Source organism: Glossina fuscipes, unplaced genomic scaffold, assembly GCF_014805625.2.
Source record: "Glossina fuscipes isolate IAEA_lab_2018 unplaced genomic scaffold, Yale_Gfus_2 90, whole genome shotgun sequence".
Classification (NCBI taxonomy): domain Eukaryota; kingdom Metazoa; phylum Arthropoda; class Insecta; order Diptera; family Glossinidae; genus Glossina; species Glossina fuscipes.
Genome location: NW_023998444.1, coordinates 512,077 through 533,027, shown reverse-complemented (window position 1 = coordinate 533,027; position 20,951 = coordinate 512,077). Strand labels below are relative to the sequence as shown.

The 20,951-nt window shown below is 33.9% G+C and overlaps 5 protein-coding genes across 6 annotated transcripts; 2 read left to right on the top strand and 3 right to left on the bottom strand.

The window, feature by feature from the left end:
• Positions 1-3,678: 3,678 nt before the first annotated feature.
• LOC119638543 (GPN-loop GTPase 3) lies at positions 3,679-11,884 on the top strand. The gene is made up of 3 exons (XM_038035411.1): positions 3,679-3,857; positions 3,936-4,597; positions 11,615-11,884. The coding sequence occupies exons 1-3, from the start codon at positions 3,813-3,815 to the stop codon at positions 11,784-11,786; spliced, it is 879 nt and encodes a 292-aa protein (XP_037891339.1). The 5' UTR covers positions 3,679-3,812; the 3' UTR covers positions 11,787-11,884.
• LOC119638542 lies at positions 4,604-11,078 on the bottom strand. Its single transcript, XM_038035410.1, has 3 exons — positions 8,620-11,078; positions 5,847-5,988; positions 4,604-5,784 (listed from the first exon to the last, which is right to left on the bottom strand). Exons 1-3 carry the CDS (start codon positions 10,824-10,826, stop codon positions 5,221-5,223), a joined length of 2,913 nt encoding a protein of 970 aa, XP_037891338.1. The 5' UTR covers positions 10,827-11,078; the 3' UTR covers positions 4,604-5,220.
• LOC119638541 (centromere protein J) lies at positions 11,772-15,656 on the bottom strand. 2 transcript variants are annotated; one of them, XM_038035409.1, is made up of 3 exons: positions 15,606-15,642; positions 13,190-15,419; positions 11,772-13,129 (listed from the first exon to the last, which is right to left on the bottom strand). In XM_038035409.1, exons 2-3 carry the CDS (start codon positions 15,389-15,391, stop codon positions 12,038-12,040), a joined length of 3,294 nt encoding a protein of 1,097 aa, XP_037891337.1. In that variant the 5' UTR covers positions 15,392-15,419; positions 15,606-15,642; the 3' UTR covers positions 11,772-12,037. The 2 variants fall into 2 exon arrangements, with proteins under 2 accessions (XP_037891337.1, XP_037891336.1); XM_038035408.1 differs by having other exon boundaries at positions 13,190-15,656.
• A 1,801-nt stretch (positions 15,657-17,457) lies between these two features.
• On the top strand, positions 17,458-18,694 carry LOC119638545 (actin-related protein 2/3 complex subunit 3). Its single transcript, XM_038035414.1, has 4 exons — positions 17,458-17,644; positions 17,711-17,884; positions 17,965-18,160; positions 18,220-18,694. The coding sequence occupies exons 1-4, from the start codon at positions 17,639-17,641 to the stop codon at positions 18,375-18,377; spliced, it is 534 nt and encodes a 177-aa protein (XP_037891342.1). The 5' UTR covers positions 17,458-17,638; the 3' UTR covers positions 18,378-18,694.
• A 66-nt stretch (positions 18,695-18,760) lies between these two features.
• LOC119638544 (NADH-quinone oxidoreductase subunit I-like) lies at positions 18,761-19,956 on the bottom strand. Its single transcript, XM_038035413.1, is given in 3 exon segments — positions 18,761-18,992; positions 19,056-19,468; positions 19,762-19,956. Coding segments are annotated over 3 exon segments (615 nt in total). The 5' UTR covers positions 19,802-19,956; the 3' UTR covers positions 18,761-18,830.
• Between the last annotated feature and the right edge of the window lie 995 nt (positions 19,957-20,951).

Below are 20,951 nucleotides of genomic sequence, written 5' to 3'. Positions count from 1 at the left end.
CACGTCAGCTTCTCCGTGCGTCAGAGTCCTCCGCACGTCAGCTTCTCTGTGCGTCAGAGTCCTCCGCACATAAGCTTCTCTGTGCGTCAGAGTCCTCTGCACGTCAGCTCCTCCGCACGTCAGCTTCTCCATGCGTCAGCTCCTCCGCACGTCAACTTCACCGTGCGTCAGAGTCCTCCGCACATTAGCTTCTCCGTGCGTCGGAGTCCTCCACACATCAGCTCCTCCACATAACATACATCGTCGGATATCCTAACTGGGGCATTAAACGCAGTAAATTTCTGGTACAATTATACAATTTAATACAATGCCCATTACAAAAATTTACTAATGCACATTAACGCATGTTAGAGCTAAAGTTTTACGAATATGCCAATACAGCGTCTTAATTAAAAATGCCGGAGTTCCTTTTAACTTTCTTCATTTCTGTAATTGGTTATATGGCATTAAAACAAACGATATTTCTTGACATCGATGTTTACAATAACATGAAACACCGTCAAAAATTACCACAATGTAAATAGAAGGAAAACCGCAACAAAACGTATAAATTAAATACGCCTGCCACCGAAACGTTGAAGCGTTTAATAAGCGCGACAGCCAGGAACACAAGGTTTGTTTCTAAAAAAAGTGAAATGAAAAGTAACAATACTTATAACATCCTTCTTTTTTTACAGCCTGACGAAGACTTTCAGTTATTGGAAATATCGTGGTATACCGCATGCGAAACCCAACTGGTCCTTAACGGCCAACATTGAAAATTAGCTGACAAACAATGCGATAAGATCAGATCGCTCTTCATAATCTAGAAAATAAAACCTCGAATTGCATAAAAATAACAAATTTGACATAAAATTTCAAATACGTGAAAACTGGTTTGAAAACAAAAAGCAGGAAAAGCTTTTTTTATATACAACAATAACAAACACACCAGCTACTACGTTAAATTCTAAGGTGTCTACGTTATAGTAATACAATGTATTCTGAGCTGTCGTAACGGACGAGGGATTTCTTAACACACTGTATTCTAACCTAACGTGGATAGATGAGGGGCTTGAGTCAACCTACTCGGAAAACGTCTATCTTCTAATCTTCATATGGTAGATTTGGAATAAAAACCCTTGCAGGAAGTCTGAATATCAGATGAGCGATATGCTGTTTCCATTGTCTTTCCTGCTCCATGATCGAGCAGCCAGCCCGCACTAAAATCGTTTTTATATTGATCAAAATGTAACTAGTACTTAAATCTAACGATTATCTCAAACAATAAATTGAATTACCTTTCTTGTGAAGGGAAATTCTTTGGTCCATTGATTTACAGAGAAATTTATGAAATTTATTTACGATGCATGCTTGAATGATTTAAATCCGAATATGGAAGTTTTTATTGTATAATTAAACTAACGGTTTAGCGAGGTAAGTAGTCATCGCGGTAAATATACAATTCTTTTGAATTGTGTCACCTGTGACACGGATGTGATACCATCGCAACAGAGTTCTGCAATATAAACCGCTCTATTGAAAGGCGATGCTCTTCTAAATGCTTTTCAAATGAAAATATTTTAGATAGTGTTGAGGCGTGAGGAAAACCTATGTCACCCAAAAGCATATTTGAAAATGGCATTTAAAACTTTCGTCGTTTAGGTGACCATTTTAGAACAAAAATTATAGACCGCCTTCATAAATTTAGATTAATTAGTACATTCCCATCTGGAATTCAAACAAGCATCAACTAACATCTCATAGAGGCGCTTAGGAAAAGTTAAATCTTTTCTTAACATACTGAAAGAAATATTAACCTTGGTTTCTCACATCACACGTTAATTCCATTGCCGCTTTCCATTGTCGTTTACGCCATCAAAGTTGGACGCGAAGTCTATTACGAAAGCTTTAATTTGAATTTACTGCCATTTATAGCGCTAGTTCACGAGAAAGCAACGCGTGTTTTCATTGTTGAATAATATTTGAAAAATAATGAAAATTTGACGGCCACAGTTCGCCTATATATTATTGATTTTAATTTCTTTTTTTTTTTTATTCTCTTTTTCCTTATTCAATAGTCATATCATAGAATTTGTGGGAACGGAAGATTCCATCGCATTCGTATTTAATCGGAGAGGTACCGCGGGCGATCGCAACGTAACCAATCTCGACGATTGAACCACCTTCAAAACGTAGTGAAATGAAAGTATCTATAAATGTTTTCTTAACTTGTTTAAATTACTTTAATAAATCTTCTAAGTTTCTATTATTTCTCTTATTTTTACTATTCTCAAGTAAACAGAATATTTAAGTCGTGAACTAAATATGTAAAAAACAAGCGAATTTTTCTATTTTTTAAAATAAAAGTTGAAGTTCAAATATGAACAATAGTATACATTGTAGATGGTCTCACTTTTTGTTGCATAGGCGTTGTGGTTCACTTTCAAATTCCATTCTGAAATTAAATTTTAATACACTGTAATAGACGAACAATTTTTCATATTTGCTGCATATATATATGCTGTTCAGTTTTTTTCGTACATATCTACTCATATGTATACCATAGCGCATGTTCACTTGAAAATACCGGATAGAGTATATAATTCTGCTTTGCAAACATGGCATAGAATGCGATGGCATGTTAAAAAACTATGAACAGAGTGCTTGCCCTTACAATTAATAAGAATGAAAGAGCAAGCAGTCAAATTGCTACTAAGTAAGAGCACTACCGCCATACTTGATAAAAGAAAAACAAAAACCCCATAATAAGCTTCTACTTTTAATACTGAACAAAATGTTGAACTATGTTGTTATTTGGTTGTCTCCATTCAAAATAACTCCTCTCATTACTTGTGATTTGATTCTTTTAGTATGAACTTATCTTTTCAACTTGCTCTTTCTCTTTCCCTCTTTCTCCAAACTGAGTATATGCCTTGCCTATTGTGGGCATCGTATAAAATTGTTCAACATATTTTGGTGTAGCCTTTAAAGCTTTAAATAAATAGTATCTACTGAACCAAGAGGAACCAACTTTACGGATTAGATTTTCATTCACCTTTTTGTATCCTACAACACTTTTGAAATGTGTGTAATTCTTACAAGGACTTCAGATAGACCTATCTTTTATTATACCGAACAATGCAGAATCATTTCCTGAAATCAAGCTTGTCCGCCTGTTTCCTATGTTTAAGTCGCAACTCGCAATTTTCGAGATATTTTGATGAAATTGGATTCTTGGCCTAAGGATGAAAGCGTTGTGTTCAACCTACAAGTCGTACTTTTTAAGATATTTCGATAAAATTCATTTTTTGGCCGGAGGACGAAAGCGCTATTGAAAATGGTTCGAATAGGGAATTTTTTTTATCACTTCCATAAAAGGCCTTATTTCAAGCAGTCGACATGTAAATAACGACTAATTATTAAACGAAGTAGTGTGTATATATAAGGGTGCCTCGTGACCCGCTTATCACTTCTTTATATTAATTCAATATGAATAAAATATTGTTATTATTATTATTATAATTAATCGTCTGAGGTTATTGGCTTTATGAAAAAATCTACGACGCTTGAGATTTGAACCCGCGACCAATCAATAAAATATTTTGTGTATTTTACATAAAATTTACCGGTGTGAGCTGGACTAGATAAATAAAAATAAATAGAGAAAAACCTTCATTGCCATATTTCTTAATATTATTCGGAGATTAAATACATCAACAGCTGTATGAAACTGAGCACACACGTTGTCCGCAATCAACAAAATAGTGAAACAAACAAAATAATCTTAAACGTAAAGCTGCAGCGGGAGATAAAAAAGAATATTTATTAAAATGCGTTATGCACAAATAGTTATTGGTCCAGCTGGTAGCGGTAAAGTAAGTTTAATTCTCGAAATTGTCGAGAATAATCCATGTGATTTTGCAAGCACTTATTTGTTTTAATCTAATTATTAGTCGACTTATTGCACGTATATGCAACGCTTAGCTCAGGATTCTAAAAGACTTATTGAAGTCGTCAATTTAGATCCGGCAGCGGAACATTTCGATTATCAGCCTGCTATAGATATACGAGATCTCATTCAATTGGATGATGCTATGGAAGATGAAGAATTACGTTATGGACCTAATGGAGGTCTTGTATTCTGCTTGGAATTTCTTATTGAAAATCAGGAATGGTTGAAATCACAATTAATTGGCGCTGATCCAGATAATGAACTAAGCACAGATCCCGACGATGATTATATTCTATTTGATATGCCGGGACAAATTGAGTTATTTACGCATTTAACAATGGGCAAAAAATTGGTACAATTGTTGGAGTCGTGGAATTTTCGTATATGCACCGTTTTTTTGGTTGATTCTCAATTTATGATAGACGGAGCGAAATTTCTATCGGGCACAATGGCGGCTTTAAGTGTTATGGCAAATTTAGAAATGCCGCATGTAAATGTTTTAACTAAAATGGATTTATTAAGTAAAAGTGCACGCAAACAATTAGATAAATATTTGGATCCCGATCCGAGGGCATTACTTAACGATTTGACAACAGAATCCGCTTGGGGACGTTCACATCGCAAATTATCGGAAGCTATTGGAACATTGATAGAAGATTTTAGGTAAGCCTTTAGTATTTGTTTCTACTTCCTCAGCGTAATTTCTCCTAGGCGGCTTCAACCCTTTATATCGCACGCAAGGCTATATTAAGATCGAGCAAATGTATGCAACACCCAAAAGAACTTGAGGTTGATATGTCTATTATTAAACCGATTGATCCAAGATCACTTCCTAAATCAATCCACGCTTGTCTGTCCGTCTGTCCATACAGTTTTCTTGTGTTCAGCCTACAGCTTGCTATTTTCGTGGAAATGTTGACCCAAGGACAAACTGACACACCACTTCCCGTATGGCATCGTATTTTGAAAAGTCGTTATGTTAATAGCGGTAGGGTGGCGTAGCCCACTATAGTGTTTTCCCACTCGTTTTGTCGCAACTCTTTACTTTCTCGGCATAATCCATTCCAAAGTACTCTAGATATTTTCTAACCAGCCAGACAGGCTTATTCTTTTTCTTAATAAGTCTAGTAGAACTTACTTTGCCGAATTTCGCCTTGATCAAAACGTAAGTTATTTTCTTCTATTTAATAATTATTTTATTAATTTTCCAATCGATTCTATTTTCACTTATCACATAAAAAAAAAAAAAGAAGAAAAAGATTTCTATTTGTTGAAACACAAACAAGTTAAAATGTAGAAGCTTTCCTTGTAGGATGGAATGGATGTTGCATATGCGACATATCCGGAGGGTTCTGCTCAAAATGGATAATTTCTTTCATTCCGGTATTACCAATATCCCATAAAGTTGGATATTCACGTTTAAATGTCTGATACCATTTCCATACTAAAGGATAAGATTTCAAATCAAACTCAATAGCTTCGAGACATAGAGTCGATGAAGACAAAGCAAAATCTGCTATAGTCAAATGATTGCCTGCAGCATATCTTGCGCCTAAACGTCTCAAATATGTTTCAAAAACACTTAAAGCATTCCGTACTTTCTTCAAGCCCAATTCGGTCCGTTCGTAATCAAAAAAGATGGGAGCCATAGTATAAGGTGATATACTTGCATAATAGAATGACATATTAAAACATAAACGATGATTAACTAAAGCTCTTGCTTTTGGTGTTTTTGGATACAATGGAGTCTCATCAGCATATTTATCGCACAGATATTGCATAATAGCTACACTTTCCGATAGACAAAAGCCATGATCATCCAAGACCGGAATCTCTTTTTGTGGATTTAACTGCAAAATATGTATAGTTATTAGAAATTTTTTTTTTTTTTTTATAAGAAATGTGTGCATACCTTAGCATATTCATCGGTCATGTGTTCGGATGCCATAAAATTCACATTCTTTAATTCATAGGGTAATTCCAAAGCTTTAAGGCACATACGTACAGCCAAAGATGGCGGACCATCCGAAACAGCATACAATTTCATGTTTATTCTGCAAATAATTGAAAATAGACAAATAGTTTTTAGTTAACTACGTTAGCACTGCAGGTGTTTATCATAACGCGAATGCTAATGAAATTCCAAAAATAAATAAATAAATAAATGAAACCAAAAACCAGTTAAAGACTACTTGCAATTACATAAAAGCTTTAAGCTTTGAAATGAGAAAGTCATGAACCGAAAACCATATTCGGCTTAAAGTGAACTATAAATACCCTTGATTACAATGCATCTGAAATCTAACGATAGCTTAGTCAGGTTAATTTATAAAAACTAGGTTATGTTTGATATTATCTTAGGTTAGAAGTTAAATCAGGTTATGACCTAATTTTAACTTATATATAGCTAAATTAACTATATACATTAGCAGCATGACTCACCATAACCTAAGACTCATCATGTTATATGTTGCAGGCCTTGCTGAACTGACTAAAGATGTGTTAGTCAAATTAATTTATAAAAACTATTTACGCAATTTTTGATATTTTCTTAGGTTAAAAGTTAAATTAGGTTATCATTAGTTATGCTGCTAATGTAATGTAACTGTTATATCACAATATACGCCATTGATTCTTCCAAACTGACCTAAAGATGTGCTAAATATAATTAATTTAAATGAAAAGGCCAAGTTTCTCTATATTTCTGATTTGCAATCCAATTTAAAAGGTTTTGAAAGTTAATGGACAGGGAGAGAGAAACAGTCAAAGAATAACAAATTCAGTGAATTCATTAAAGCATGCAAAATAAAAAGATGAATTTATTTTCAAAAACAATTGAAAGCACCATGTTGGGGCGGGGCTCGCCATTAAATACCCAATATCACTTCGTTCAAATCGTTATTCATATAACGACTTTAAAAAAGAAACCTTTATACGGGGAGTGGTCGAAAATGTTGTATGAACCGAACAATTCATTCTCAATAGCGGTCGTTCTTGGTCCGAGACACGTCAGTGTGCCAAATTTTATCCAAACATCTGAAAAGTTGCGGTCTGTCGCCTAAACACAAGGCAACAAGAAAGACATGCGGAGGAAGAGACAAGGTTAGATCGATGCAAAAAAAGATTCTGAATCGATCGGGTTAATTAAAGATGGATCTAGCTCCAGTTCTTCTGAGTATTGCATATATCCGCACAATTTTAATGTAACCTTGTGCCGAAACTGGCGGTGTAGGGTGTAATAATAAGTGCAGCAACACAATTAGTTTACATGGCGGATCAACCACTCTTAGAGGATTTAATGAAAACTTGTTATTGACATGCATTCATATCCATTAATATGCGGCCATAAAAACTCTTGCTAATAACTAATTTTATGAAAAAATAAAAGAGAGAAAGCAGGGATTCCCAATTATAATATAATATATAAGATTACAATTTTACATTAGAAGATATCAAGTCCGATTTGAATTCTCACACAGTCTTTCTTCAAGTCTTTCATCGAGTGCGAAAACAGGATAGAAAGAGACAACTTCGTACATACACAAAATGGCCGTCTAAACCCATCGCGCAGTCAATAAACATTTTGCTCGTTTGAGTTCAGTAAACATGCAATCGCTTTAGGAGAACCTTTGACACCTAGAACCTATAATCAATGTAACATATCGGTCAGCTAAGAGAAAAAAATTTGTCTCGACTTTATTCATCAACGATCTTAGCCAAGATTGATATAATCGATTGCAGGTATCTCTAATATTTTGATGTTTTTTTTATAGAATAATTTGTGAAGACCTTGACAAGTATGCTTCACTTTCGCAAAGTTCCAAACGTTTTTTTTTTTGGATTCTTCTTGTTAAAGTCAGAAATTCTTGAAGGCGGACGTTTTAAAATTCTATAAAAATAATTTTGTTAACCTTAGGTTGTATAAGCTGGCCTGACTTATTTGTCTGTTTGAGGTGCTTGATTACTTGTAATCGACAAGGATGCTACGATCTTCAATATTATACGGTGTAGTTCTTTAGAAAATCTATGAGTTTTCGCACTCAGAGTGTTCTCATGAATTCAAAATCTCATATTTGATCACTATTGGCATGAATGGCCGAGTAAGCAAAGAGTCTCGACTAACAACTCAACGGCCATTGATTCAAACCTCAATAAAGCCGATAGCCTTAGATGCTAAGTATTTTAAGACTTTACTCTTGCAATTTGTTTCCACTTGAATTAATAATAATAATAGTATATCTGATCAATGATATATACTTAAAGGGAATTTTTAAGCGTATTACCCGTTGTAATGAAATTGCAATTCATTTTCAATGATAGGTTTGAAAACCTATAAAGTTCTTTTGAAATTTTTTTTCTATTAATTTTAAATAGGCATCTCTACAAATGTGCGTTCTTCCTTTTAACTTCCAACCAAATACCGCACGATATGGGCATATATATACATACTTTATACTCGTCCATAAACATTGAAATGAGTGCAATAATGATTTGTTAGTACTACAACCTATTGTAAGATATAGAAAATTAGTTTCAAGCCGTTTATAGTATCTTCTTTGTTAACTTTCCAAATTGCCGAGTTATTTGCCCTTTTCCAAGATAAAACAAAACGAAAAAAAATTACTAATAAAGGCAGCAGTATAAGATTTGAAAAAATTCCTACCATAATAAGAAGCTTTACTTACCCATTTTTTGCCATTTTAAAATTACGTTCGGTACGAATGCGATTTTTTAAGATTTTTGCGAATTCTGGATTTAGTTCACTTATCGGCCTATGAAGTATATCATTGACTTTAAGTTCAGTGTTTTCCAATTTCGAGAATTCATTGTACAAACGACGTTTAATGTCCTCTTCCGAAAAGGGATGCGTATGATAGTTGCTGACGTGAGTTACTTTAATTTCATTATTTTTCGATACGGAAGCTACACGTGCTGGACATTTATATTTGCGATCTTTCGACTTGATACAAGACCAATATGTACGATTATTGGGCGAAACACTTTTCAAATGATAGATGAAACCATCGACGCACAATAATTCACCTCCTTTAGCTGAACGTAATTTGGCTACCTTTGTGATGTCAATATTATCGGGATGAGGACCACGCGATAAAGTTTGCCTTGTTATTCGATGCGCTGGGGTTGCTAATGTTAATTTCGGTTTTTTATTTACAGGCGTATATGTCTCATCCGAATCATGATTATCGTCTATGCTAACTAAATCATCGTTATCCTCCTCATCATCATTATCGTAATCGTCGCATTCGTATTTGAAATGATAATTTTTGATTTCATCTTCGGTTGCACGCTCCATTTCTACATACTCGATTGTGTCCTTAAGGGAGTCTTTTTCAATTTTACAATCCACCGTTTCATAAGATTTATGCTCGTTTTCATTTTCATCGAATCCGCCTAGGATTTCTTCAACAACGGTATCCTCGTAAACTATTTCGATTTTTGAATCAAATGATTTGTTATCATATTCAGTATCGTTTGGGTCAATTTGTACCATTTCGTGGTATGTAATGTCGCCATCGGTGCGCCCATCTGAGTCTTCTTCTTCAATTACATGTTGTGTGAAACTATCGTTGTCGTCATCATCTCGTAATGAATCTGGCTGACTGACCGCGGATCGTACGGACTCGCTTAATTTCTTTTCAATATATGACATGTGATCTTCGTGGTTATGCATCCCAGAGACCTTAGTTATTCTGGTAAGACCCTCAACATCTTCAGTTGTCAAACGACCGTTACACTTATGCCCTTTATGACGTCGATAGAGGCACGTCCAGTAAGCCCGATTGCTTGTTGCGCCTTTGGAATCGTAATGGTATATCATTTTATTCAAACACAACACTTTATTGCCTTTCTTAGATGGCAGAAACGTAAATTTGGTTATTTCGCCATCCTTCGGATCATTAAGTGCTTCTATAGGATTTTCTACGTACTTATACAAAGCAGCTGTGGATTCGGCTCGTTCATAACGTACACCTTGACGGACTGGCGTTCCGAGAGAACCGCATATACCTTGTACCTTGCCGCCACTTTGACTCGATAAAGGCGCCATACCAACCTTTAGAGGATTACACTTGAAACCATCGAACACTTGCAAAGTACCATGCTCCTCATCGCCATGTAAAATCTTAATGTTGTTACGTCTAATCAAAGTAGTGACTTTATTCTCAGTATAAGGTTCATGATTGTGAACACCCTCATTTAAGCGTATAGCCTTGTAACGATGCTGACCACTTGTTAAACATTCCGTGTAAATACGCGCAGTGCATTGCAAATCCTTAGAGCGAAAACACTTCCAACGATATGTTGAAGACATTACAGACTTACCGTCTAACCGATACACACATCCGTTAACGGCAATCATATTATAACCTTTAGCAGTTTTTAACATTAAAACTTTTTTCTCCTCTTCCTGCCCCATCATAGAAGTACTTATATCCGTTTCACACTCTTCCAGCAAAGATTCGACAAGCTCTGATTCATTTTCATTACCAGTTGCCGCCAATCTAGCAAGTTTTGCTAATTTAGCTTGTTCCGCTTTCAACTTACGCTTTAACGTATTATTTGGCAGGGTACATGCTAAACCTAACATTACCGCCGAACGTTTGCGTTCTTTTGCCTTCTTTATGGCATCCTCATCAGCAGGTCCGTGGGGATGTTCGCCCGTTATACGGATAACTGCGTGTTGCGTTTCATCTGTTTCATCAATTAAGGTTGTATACAAACGCACACGACATGGTATAGCATCCTTGCGTCGACTACATACCCAACGATAAGCCTTCGTTGTGCGATCATCATAATGAAACAAATATTTGCCCACTAATAGCATATCCTTGCCTTTAGCAGAGCGGACCATTTGTACTTCGGAATCATCCATTTTTTTTTTCTAGGGGTTTTGGAATTTTTCAAAAATATTCTGTAATTTGTGGCCTTTTTTTTTTGTAATATTCCTAAAAACCCTTAAAAACACTTTCTAAACACTTTTCTTGCAGTTTTCCTGTTTTGGGAATTAACTTAAAAATTATTTTTCCAAATTTTTTGTCAACTCAACCCTTTTTTTTTAACAGTTCTTTAAAGTTCGTGTATACAGCAACAATTTATTTATCTAAATTGCATAAATTGTGAATAATAATTTCTCTGCAAATCCCAAATATTTTCTCCACGCTCTGCCACCATTTTATTACCCGTCATTCGTTTTCGGATTTCTTAGCAATCAATGCTTATAAGTAAGAAAAGGATAGTATGAGAGATTTTTTGATAATTCTCTCCAGAGTTGTGCTTTTTTGCGTTTATTCCAGTTATGTAGACAATTTGCGTGTGATGGAATGAGACAGCTAAAGATGTTTATAATAATAGTTTTTGGTAATTGTTCGCTCAACAAACAGTGTTGCTTTTCCAATTGTAATATGCTTAGGGGAGAGCTTACATTGGCATTGTTGCCATTCAATGAATATAAATACATTAAACAGTAAACTTTTAATATATATGCGAATAAAGAAAAAAAGGATACTTGCAAAAACCTAAAACCTAAAGTAAATTAAAGAAAATGCGCTAAGTTTGAGAAATCCCTCCCGGACCTTAAAACAAAAGAAGAAATGTGCTAAAGTTCGAAAAATTAACATACAACGTAAACAAATTTTAATGAAACTTGCGTTTTCCTTTCAGTTTGGTGCGCTTTATTCCAATGAATATCGATGACGAAGATAGCCTACAGGATTTATTGCTGCAAATTGACAATGTTATACAGTATGGCGAAGATGGCGACGTTAAAATGCACGATTTCGATCCGCCCGACAACGAGAAAGAAAACGACGATTCAAAATTGTTCATGGAATAAGTCACCGTTATATTTTTTTAAGAATTTAGAAAGAAATAAACTAAATTTTATACAAATTTTTTTCTCCTCGTCAATAGTTACAGGTCATTTTATACAAAGAACGAAAAAATATAAAAGCCATAGAAAATGTTAATACAAATAGAAAAATTTAGATTAAAATAATTTACCAAAAGAGATAATTTAAAGTTTTTTCCGCTTCTCAGAATCCTAAAATCACAAACTATTGCAAAAATGTGGAAGATCAGATATAGTTAAGGTTTGCTATCGGTATCTAAAACCAAATTGCCATCTTTATCTTTCAGGCGTACACGTCCATTAGAATAACGCGTCTCTTGACTTCCATCCTTGTAGACAGTTTTTACTGTGCCATCGGGGTATTCACGCCTCTTATTATTTTTGGTATGTATTTCCTTTTGGCCATTGGGAAGCATTAATATTCGATCACCATTACGCATTTGCACTAAATTGGTACCATCGCCAAAACGCCATTCTTCCAATTTATGCTCGTCGTTTGGATTAAAAATTTTCACGGAATTATTTGGATAATGTATCTCAATGACACCGTTTTTATGGCGATGTTCTATTTGACCAGTAGGAAATTCTAATATATTCAAACCATCCAAATATGTAGTGTGCCATGTATTCGTTTCGGCATAATAATATTTAACAGTTCCGTCGTTAACATTCGTTTCCTTAACATCCTTGTTATAATACAGCATGCGGGTAATCATTCCATCCGCGGAAATTTTCTTTACATTACCATTGGGATACCAAATATCTCGGCTGCCATCAGCATTAATAATTTCCCTTTTCATATTATTGGCAACGGGAGCAAGCGTAGCAGTTGGAGACGAAGGCGGTGGCAAGGGACTTTCACCACTCTTTAAACGCGCCGGGGGTTGCTCTTCAATGTATTGCGCTTGATCTTGAAAACCGACCATGTTTTCTGGATTACAATCCATGTCCCGTAAAATATCATCATCCTCCTCTTCTTTATTGTCTTCAATACCTATTGGCAAACCTTCTTCGTATTGCCGGCGTTGTTCTTGCTGTTGTTCTGTTAAGCAATAAGCATCCTGAGCTGGTAATTCAGCTTTTTGGGAGCTTGTATCTTCGCTTATACTAGTATCTGGCGTAGTTTCCGTTTCGGCACCCGATGTCAAACTCATTTTATTATGTTTATCACCATTTTTTGAACTTCGATTACCTGCTTTGGATTTCTTAGGTGCCTGAAAATATCCCATTGCAGATTGCCTTTGCAAGCGATTTACCACAGCCGCTGTTACTATGGTTTTTGAAACACTTTTGCGAGGAGTTAATCGTCCTTTATTGTTTTCCAGAACCTAAGAAGGGAATGAAATTTAAAAAAATTCTCCTCTTTCTTTTCCAACCCAATTACTTACCGCTTTAGGCGAAGCTAATCTGGCAATATTACGATTAATTTCCTGCAATAGTTTATTATTTTGTTCTCTGCTTATGCGCAGATTTTCACCTTCCAAACGTTTGTTTTCTTTTGTTAAACGTTCGATTTCTTCGTGCAATTTTTTCTGATCTCTCTCCGTATTACGCATCTGAGACCGCAGTCTAGCCTGCGCAGCCATATGTGTATGTTCTTTGCCTTTAAGCTGTGTTTCTATTTGGACAAGTTGTTCCCTTAGCTTTTCCACTTCTTTACGCTCTTTCGCCATAAATGCTTGCGTCTTCGAACGATATTGTTGCTCAAGCTTACGTCTTTCCTCTTCCAATTTCATGCGTTCTTCATGCAAACGGATTTCAATTTGGATTTTTTCATCTTTCAATCGACCCATAGCTTCCAGATGTTCTTGCGCTTGGAGATTTTTCTCCAGCTCATGTTCTTGCTTGATTTTCATTAACTGTACATTATTCTCCTTAAAAGTGTTAATCTCTCGTTCCAACTCGCATAGTCGTAGCTTAATTAAATCGGTTTTTTCCTGCAATTCCGCTGTTGCCTTCTGTATAGCCGCGTGTATCAAATCCGAATCTTTCGGTGTTAAAGTAGTAGTACTAGGTGTGCTATTCGTATCATTTGGATTATCAGCTTTTAATTGAAGGGCAGCAAATAATGCGTTTTTGAATTGTTGAAAGAACTCATCATGGGAGTCGTCTTTGTTACCAATCAAATGGTTATTTTCCGTTTTATCATACTCACGCGTGTCGTTTGAATCAGTAAAACGTACTCGAACCTCAGGCGACGGCGACGGCGTAATATTGGAATAATCATTCGATTCTAAGCATTTGTTGTTGTTACCTCCATCGTTATCGAGAGAATTGTCCGTTTCATTCTCAGCTTCAGTTTCCGTTTCGCATTCGTCTTCGATTTCATCAACGCTGGAGACTTCAGGTGCTATAGCATCTGGCACTACTAAAGGCTGTAGACGTTTAGTTTTTAAATCTGTCGTTGAAGAGATTTGTTGCTTCCCGTCTGCAAAGCCGTTGCAGTTTTCATAAAGGCATCGTTGCATATAATTCTGTACGGCAGATGAGTTCATATCGGCGCCACTTTGAGCTTTTCGTTGTATCAAATCGAAAATATCAATTTCCGGTTGGGGTGAGGAAGCCTGGACACCACTCCTTCTCACCGTTATTGGTTGCACTTGTTTCGGATCTAAAATTTGACACCAGGCGACAGATGTTCCTTGCGGAGTTGGTCCCTCATTTGGGGGATATTCTCGAAGTTTCGGCACAGCCGCATTGTTGGCATCGGAAAATCGAACTCTACCTGGCGATGAAGATGACCTAGCTCTTTGGGGACTTTCACTATTATTCGTTAATGTAGACTTGGGATCTGGAGTCGAGTTACAAGTATTTTTGGAAGTTAATAATATCTGCTGAAAACGTTGTTCATTAGCTTCTAATGGCGGCGGCTGGACATGTGGAATTATGCATTCATTTTCCGATTTTTTATGTTTAACGAGATCGTTCTGTGCCACACCAGGACGTCTTTTGGGTATAGGTTTCGTTGTGAAATGAGGATGAGCATTGGCATATTTGTATCGTGGTAAATTATTTAATCTGAGTTCGTTAGGGTCTATTTTGAATCTTTGTTTCAAGCCTTCGCCTCTTTTAAGATAAGGTTTTTTAGCTTTAAATGGTTCTTTAAAAGCATTAGCGTAAGCAGGATTCATATAATTTAGGGAATTTATATCAGGTAGTTTGTCTTCCGTTTCCAATACATCTTTACATTCCTCAAAATCTTCCTCCGTATACTCTCCAATGAAATCTTCGACGTCTTCATAGTCAGCAGAGTCTGCATCTTCTTTTATCGGTCTGTTTTCCATTGATTCTTGGCTATTTTGTTGTTTATGTTGTTTCTGCTGAAGTTCCTCTTTTGAATTCCGATTATCTAGCGGGTCTCCGGCAGTATTCTCGCCACATAATCCCAGCATCTCATACATTGTCTGTTGCTCGATACCCAAAATTTGCCGTTGTCGATTCTGCCGCTCTTCTAATAAACGCTTCTGCTCTTCTTGCCATTTATTTAATTCCTCTAAGCGTTTTACAATATTACATTGCTTTTCATTCTGTGTCGCCATCGTTGTGGTCTTTGCAAAAGTAGGTGCACTCGACGTTTTATTTTGTAACATATTTCACATTTAATTTTAAATAATTTTTCTTTTTAAAAGTAAAAGTAAAAACCTTTTAGTTATAAATTCAAAATTTTGCGCTACTCTGAAGTAAAATTACAAAAAATTATTTTACATGTCAACAAACGTTGGCAGAATAAACAAAGGGTGCTGAATATAAGTTAGCCTTAAACCTATCCATTTATAAAGTAAAGTAGAAATTTTCATTGCTTACTTATATAAAACAAATATTTTCTGACAGCATCTTATGATGTCACAAGAAAACAACAAACTTTTATAAAGGCTTAAAGATAATTTAAAATATCTTTCTATTTATATTTACTTTGTTTATAATAAACTTGAAGTATAACTTTTAACATACCTGTTTTAGGTATACAGTTTTTATTTTAATATGACATACGCTACTTCTTCAGCAATGGGAACAAATTTTATATAAAGGTTTTATTAAAATTGGGGTTTAATAAAAATTGTAACCACAAGTCATTGATATCAAGAGATAGCCTTAAGGGTTAAGGAACAACTGAACGTTTTTAATCTCGAGTAGTGACGTGAAATTGTTTGTATATTATTAAATTGAGAACATAATAAGCTCAGTAACGGATAAGCGGAACAACCCATTCAATACACATTAAGAAGAAATTCACTTTTTTTATCTGAAATAAAATGAAATGATTTAATTATTCAACTTTGAAGTTGATTGTAATCACCAACAATATTCATTCATCAACTGTTCGACAGGTCCTTCCGGTTTTTCACCATAGGAATTCAATAACTTCAAATCAATACCGTAGCTTAATCATCATACATATCTGATTTTTATTTTAGGTTTTAATTAAAAGCAAAATGGATTTTATCTATCTACAATTTATTGGCATTCATAGTTGAGAATAAAATAGTATTATTTCTTTTTTTGATTTCCAGCTTAACTCATTTGATCAAGATAATATAAGTGAGTATTCGCCAAAGTGCTTCATTTTAAAACTACAATATTTTGTACAATTATATCTCACTATTTAATATATCATCTATATACTTCAGAAATAAAGGATTCAGCCAGACTCCTTCTCGCTTTGACAACCTAAAAATAAAAATAAAAAAACTTACCAATAAATTATGATAACTATTTTATAAAAAATTTGCTTTGTAAGTCATCGATGCATTTGCTTTTGTTTTTTTATATTGCTTTATGTCGTTTTTTTATTGTTTAAGAATAATAGTGAATAACTAAATTCCTTAACATGCCTAACCATGCTACGCTTTCAATATTTCTCTGCCTTCCGATTTGATATTAAAATAAAGGAGCTTTGAAAAAGAAGTTAATTGTACTTTGTAGCACTATCGCCACTTTGAAGTGACAATGTTACTACAATTCTTTGCCTGATTTATCTAAATCGTGAAAGACACTTGTATATTACTTCCATTATTATTAAGTAGTAAGCTAAACAATAATATTACACAAAAAAAAATTGTTACTAGAACCATAAAAAACAATCATCATTCAGGCAATACAAATAGTTTTCGCTGTGCAAGGAAAAGATTAATGACTTTGATGCACTAAACTATTATATTGTTATATCTATTATTTATTTAAGTAGTAAACAATTTAAATATTAAACAAATTATTTGTATTTGAAATGTTATAATTTAATATTTTGGTAAATGAAATATTTCACAATTTTCTTGTAATAATGCTATTGCAAAAATTTTTTAGGATCTCAATATTAAATATTACAATTTCCGTGAATTGAAAATAATTAACTTTTCTATAAATTGAATTTTTTTGTAACTTTTCTTTGTACATTCGATATTTTTGCGAAATTTTTCGTTTCGCATCCACTCCACTGTAAATGTGCAATTTGGTATCATCTGAGAGTAATTCAAAGAACTCTTGGAAATTTTTCAATGGTTTAGGATACCTGTTTTAGGGTTAACATATCTGTCTTGGGTCAAATATATGAAAATATGAGTAATTTTATGTATACACATCTAAATATTTTTAAAATAATTATCTTGTTAATTGAAATGAAAACCACGCAAAATTTCATTTACAAGTTAAACAATAATGACTTTTTAATTTAATATAAATGAAATAGTTTGGTTTAACATATCTGTTTCTCAATTGAAATAAGAGATTCAGCTGAAATAAGAGAAGCACTGCATATTATTTATATTTTTTGTTAACAGAAATATTTGGCTTGATAAAGAAAACTTTTTTAACTTTAAAATCATTGTTAATTTTTTATAGCAATGCCGGTAAGTTTTTTATATCTTGCTTGCAGGGGAGTAAACATTGTTTTTTAACATTTTTTAATTGCCAAGGCTTATCATTCGCAAATTAAAGAATTTTCTTCTGCTGTTGGTAATATGTCCATACTGCCGCTACGCACTCAATACAGAGGACCAGCGCCCAGTGTTCACATAGACAATGATATTATAGATGAATCACTTTATTATTTTAAGGCCAACGTGTTCTTCAGAACATATGAAATTAAGGTAAATAAAAAATTTCTAAGTAATTATTTTTGAATAAATACATAAAAACCAATTGCTTACTATGTGCTTTTATAATAAAGTCCGAAGTGGATCGGGTCTTGATATATATAACGTTGTACATAACTGAATGCTTAAAGAAGCTGCAAAGGTGTGCCAATAAGAATCAAGGTCAACAAGAAATGTATAGTTTAGCAATATCGAAATTCGATATCCCTGGTGAAGCTGGATTTCCCTTAAATGCTGTTTATGCCAAACCACAGACAACTCAAGATATCGGTAAGTTGTGTAGCACAAAATTGGTAGCATCCCACTTTCATAATTTTTTTTTATGGCAGATTTGATGCGTCAATATTTATTGCAATTGCGTCATGAGACAGGACATCGTCTATGTGAAAAAGTTTTTAATACAGAGGACGGTAAACCTAATAAATGGTGGATATGTTTTGCTAAAAAGAAGTTTATGGAAAAATCATTATCTGGGCCTGGTCAATAGTTTCACATTTTCCAAGCAAGCTGTATTTAAAGAACTTCCACTGATATTGATTGAGAAAAGTAAATAACGCATTAATCTACAACTAGTAAAGTGACACTATCATTGTTCCAATAATTTGAAAACGGTCCATGTACTCTTTACAAGCTTGCCTAAGTTAAAAAAAGTGATGTATAGAATGGACTTGGAAAGTTAAATGCAATTGCAAACGTTGCGGCCATTATTAAAAATTTCCTTTCTTCGTACAGTAGCGTGAACTATTTCTCAGCAGAAAATTCTAACCGCGTATCCTACGAAACAACCTTTCAAGTATTTTAACCCAAGCTATGAATTAATAATTAGTAAAATCGAAAGTATACTTATTTAAAATAAAATGAGCTTTTGTCTAATTTTGAATTTAACATTTATTTAAATTACAACGCACATCTTGCAGTCGTAAAGAAACAATAAAACTCTTTAGCGATACAAATGATCAGCTTGCAAATTGGAGGCTATTTCAGATTCCCACTTGTCACCGTTGTTGAGCAACTTCTCTTTATTGTACAATAGCTCTTCATGTGTTTCCGTAGAGAATTCAAAATTCGGACCTCGTACCATAGCGTCTACAGGACATGTTTCCTAAATACATAAATAAATAAATAAAATCTTATGAAAAGACTTAATTTATATTGTCGAACAAACTTGGCAAAAGCCGCAATAGATGCACTTGGTCATATCAATATCATAGCGTGTGGTACGACGACTTCCATCAGCTCGCTCCTCAGCTTCTATAGTTATAGCCTGTGCCGGACATATGGCTTCACATAATTTACAAGCGATGCAACGTTCCTCACCGCTGGGATAACGGCGCAAAGCATGTTCGCCATGGAAACGTCGTGACAAAGGTCCCTTTTCCAAAGGATAATTAATAGTTGCCGGCTCTTTAAAGTTGTGAGCCAATGTGACAGTACTTGCTGCTCTATCCGTTAAATCCTTGGATTCCATACTTCTCTTTATTGTTTACATATATATATAGCCCTTGGGTACCTCAACAATATCCTTTCCTTTGCCGTGCGAATCCATTAAACGAGTTCCGGTAGCAAACCAACGTTGGCCTGCATAACAGAAATATTGATTAATTAATATCAAATTAACAAGTAAGGATGAATGAATTTTACTTATAAGAGTTTTTTTTATACTCCAATTTTTGGATATCATTGTGTGTTCAATTTGTATAATAGTTTTTGTGTAAATTTCAGATGAAATTTATTTGCGTTGTTTTGTTTTATTTTTTTTTTCGTTTTTTTGTTGATGACATAACCATAACCTCAACTCTAAACTTTGATAGACTGTATTCTTCTAATCAGCCACTACAATTCGTATGAATTTTGTACACTTTTTCACTTACCATTGCGTGAAGCTGTAAATAATTTTACAGGTAGGGCCATAATTTTTTAATAATTCAATATTATTATCGGTTTTTTTTTATTTTTCGTAAACACTGCACGGAAAGATTAAAAATTATAATGAGACGTAACATTTTACTTAGAGAGCTGCTTTGCAAGATAACAATTTAAATGAATGAAAAAGTTAACAGCGCTCTGTTAAGAAAAAGCAAAGTGAAAAAGGAAATTAAATAAAACATAATTTCAAAATTGTGTTTTTTTTTTAAATTTTTAAATGAAGAATATCAAAACATTAATCAAACGTAGTTTAATTACGAAATACAAAAAAATATTAAAATAAATAATTAAGATAATAATATACCAAAACTAACCCTAACTTTACTAAGGCTCGAAAAAGAATTTACGTTTATATCCGGCCATTTTTACACATCATAGCGAATTTTCGGTTGTTGTTTTGCTGAATAAAAGAAGAAGAAGAAGAACAAGAAGAGAAATATAATTTTTGCATTGTATTTTTTTAAAAGGTACGATCTTGAAAGACTAGATACTATGAAAATTGCTATATATGAAGAGGAATATGGGATATCGGCTCGAATTTTATCGAAATGTTTCGCCAAGTTCAAGTAATGCATATCTGTATATATAGAATTCTGTTTAATATATTTCATATACTTATTATGCCTTCCTTTTTTTATTATTACATTGTTAAAGGAGACAGTTGAATGCAAAATTAAGTATAAATTATATTAATATTGGTTTTATTGTGTTTTTAAATAAGTTTTTAACTTTTTTATTTACTTTTGCAAGAAATTATCATAGAAAGAATTGATGGAGTCGAAGTTTTCCTCTCGTGTTATATGTTATTAGATGTTTGCAAAAATTTTGATCAGCGACTTCTATAGATAAAAATAGTGAGGAAATAGGAAATAGCAGGTTACATAATGCGTGATTTCGATGGTTTTGACCTTCCTCCACTTAAAATAATAGTTTTCCATTTAATATCGCAAACGCACGATAACGCCATGTTGGCAGAAATATGCTGAAATCAAACGCACGATAACGCTATGTTGGCAGAAATATGGAAAATATTTTGAATTTTTCTCTATAAATGGGTTTTCAAGTGAAAAAGTTATCAAAATTTTTTCAAACACCTAATATCATCGCTCGATTAGATATTCATCGTGAACATTTA

Coding starts and splice junctions, on each gene's coding strand:
- LOC119638543 (XM_038035411.1), top strand. CDS start 3,813: ATGCGTTATGCACAAATAGTTATTGGTCCAGCTGGTAGCGGTAAA. Junction 3,858..3,935: donor GTCCAGCTGGTAGCGGTAAA/GTAAGTTTAATT, acceptor TCTAATTATTAG/TCGACTTATTGCACGTATAT. Junction 4,598..11,614: donor ACATTGATAGAAGATTTTAG/GTAAGCCTTTAG, acceptor TTTTCCTTTCAG/TTTGGTGCGCTTTATTCCAA.
- LOC119638542 (XM_038035410.1), bottom strand. CDS start 10,826: ATGGATGATTCCGAAGTACAAATGGTCCGCTCTGCTAAAGGCAAGGAT. Junction 5,989..8,619: donor TTTAAAATGGCAAAAAATGG/GTAAGTAAAGCT, acceptor AATTATTTGCAG/AATAAACATGAAATTGTATG. Junction 5,785..5,846: donor TGACCGATGAATATGCTAAG/GTATGCACACAT, acceptor CATATTTTGCAG/TTAAATCCACAAAAAGAGAT.
- LOC119638541 (XM_038035408.1), bottom strand. CDS start 15,391: ATGTTACAAAATAAAACGTCGAGTGCACCTACTTTTGCAAAGACCACA. Junction 13,130..13,189: donor GATTAGCTTCGCCTAAAGCG/GTAAGTAATTGG, acceptor TTCCCTTCTTAG/GTTCTGGAAAACAATAAAGG.
- LOC119638545 (XM_038035414.1), top strand. Junction 17,885..17,964: donor TCAGAACATATGAAATTAAG/GTAAATAAAAAA, acceptor TTTATAATAAAG/TCCGAAGTGGATCGGGTCTT. Junction 18,161..18,219: donor ACAGACAACTCAAGATATCG/GTAAGTTGTGTA, acceptor TTTTTATGGCAG/ATTTGATGCGTCAATATTTA.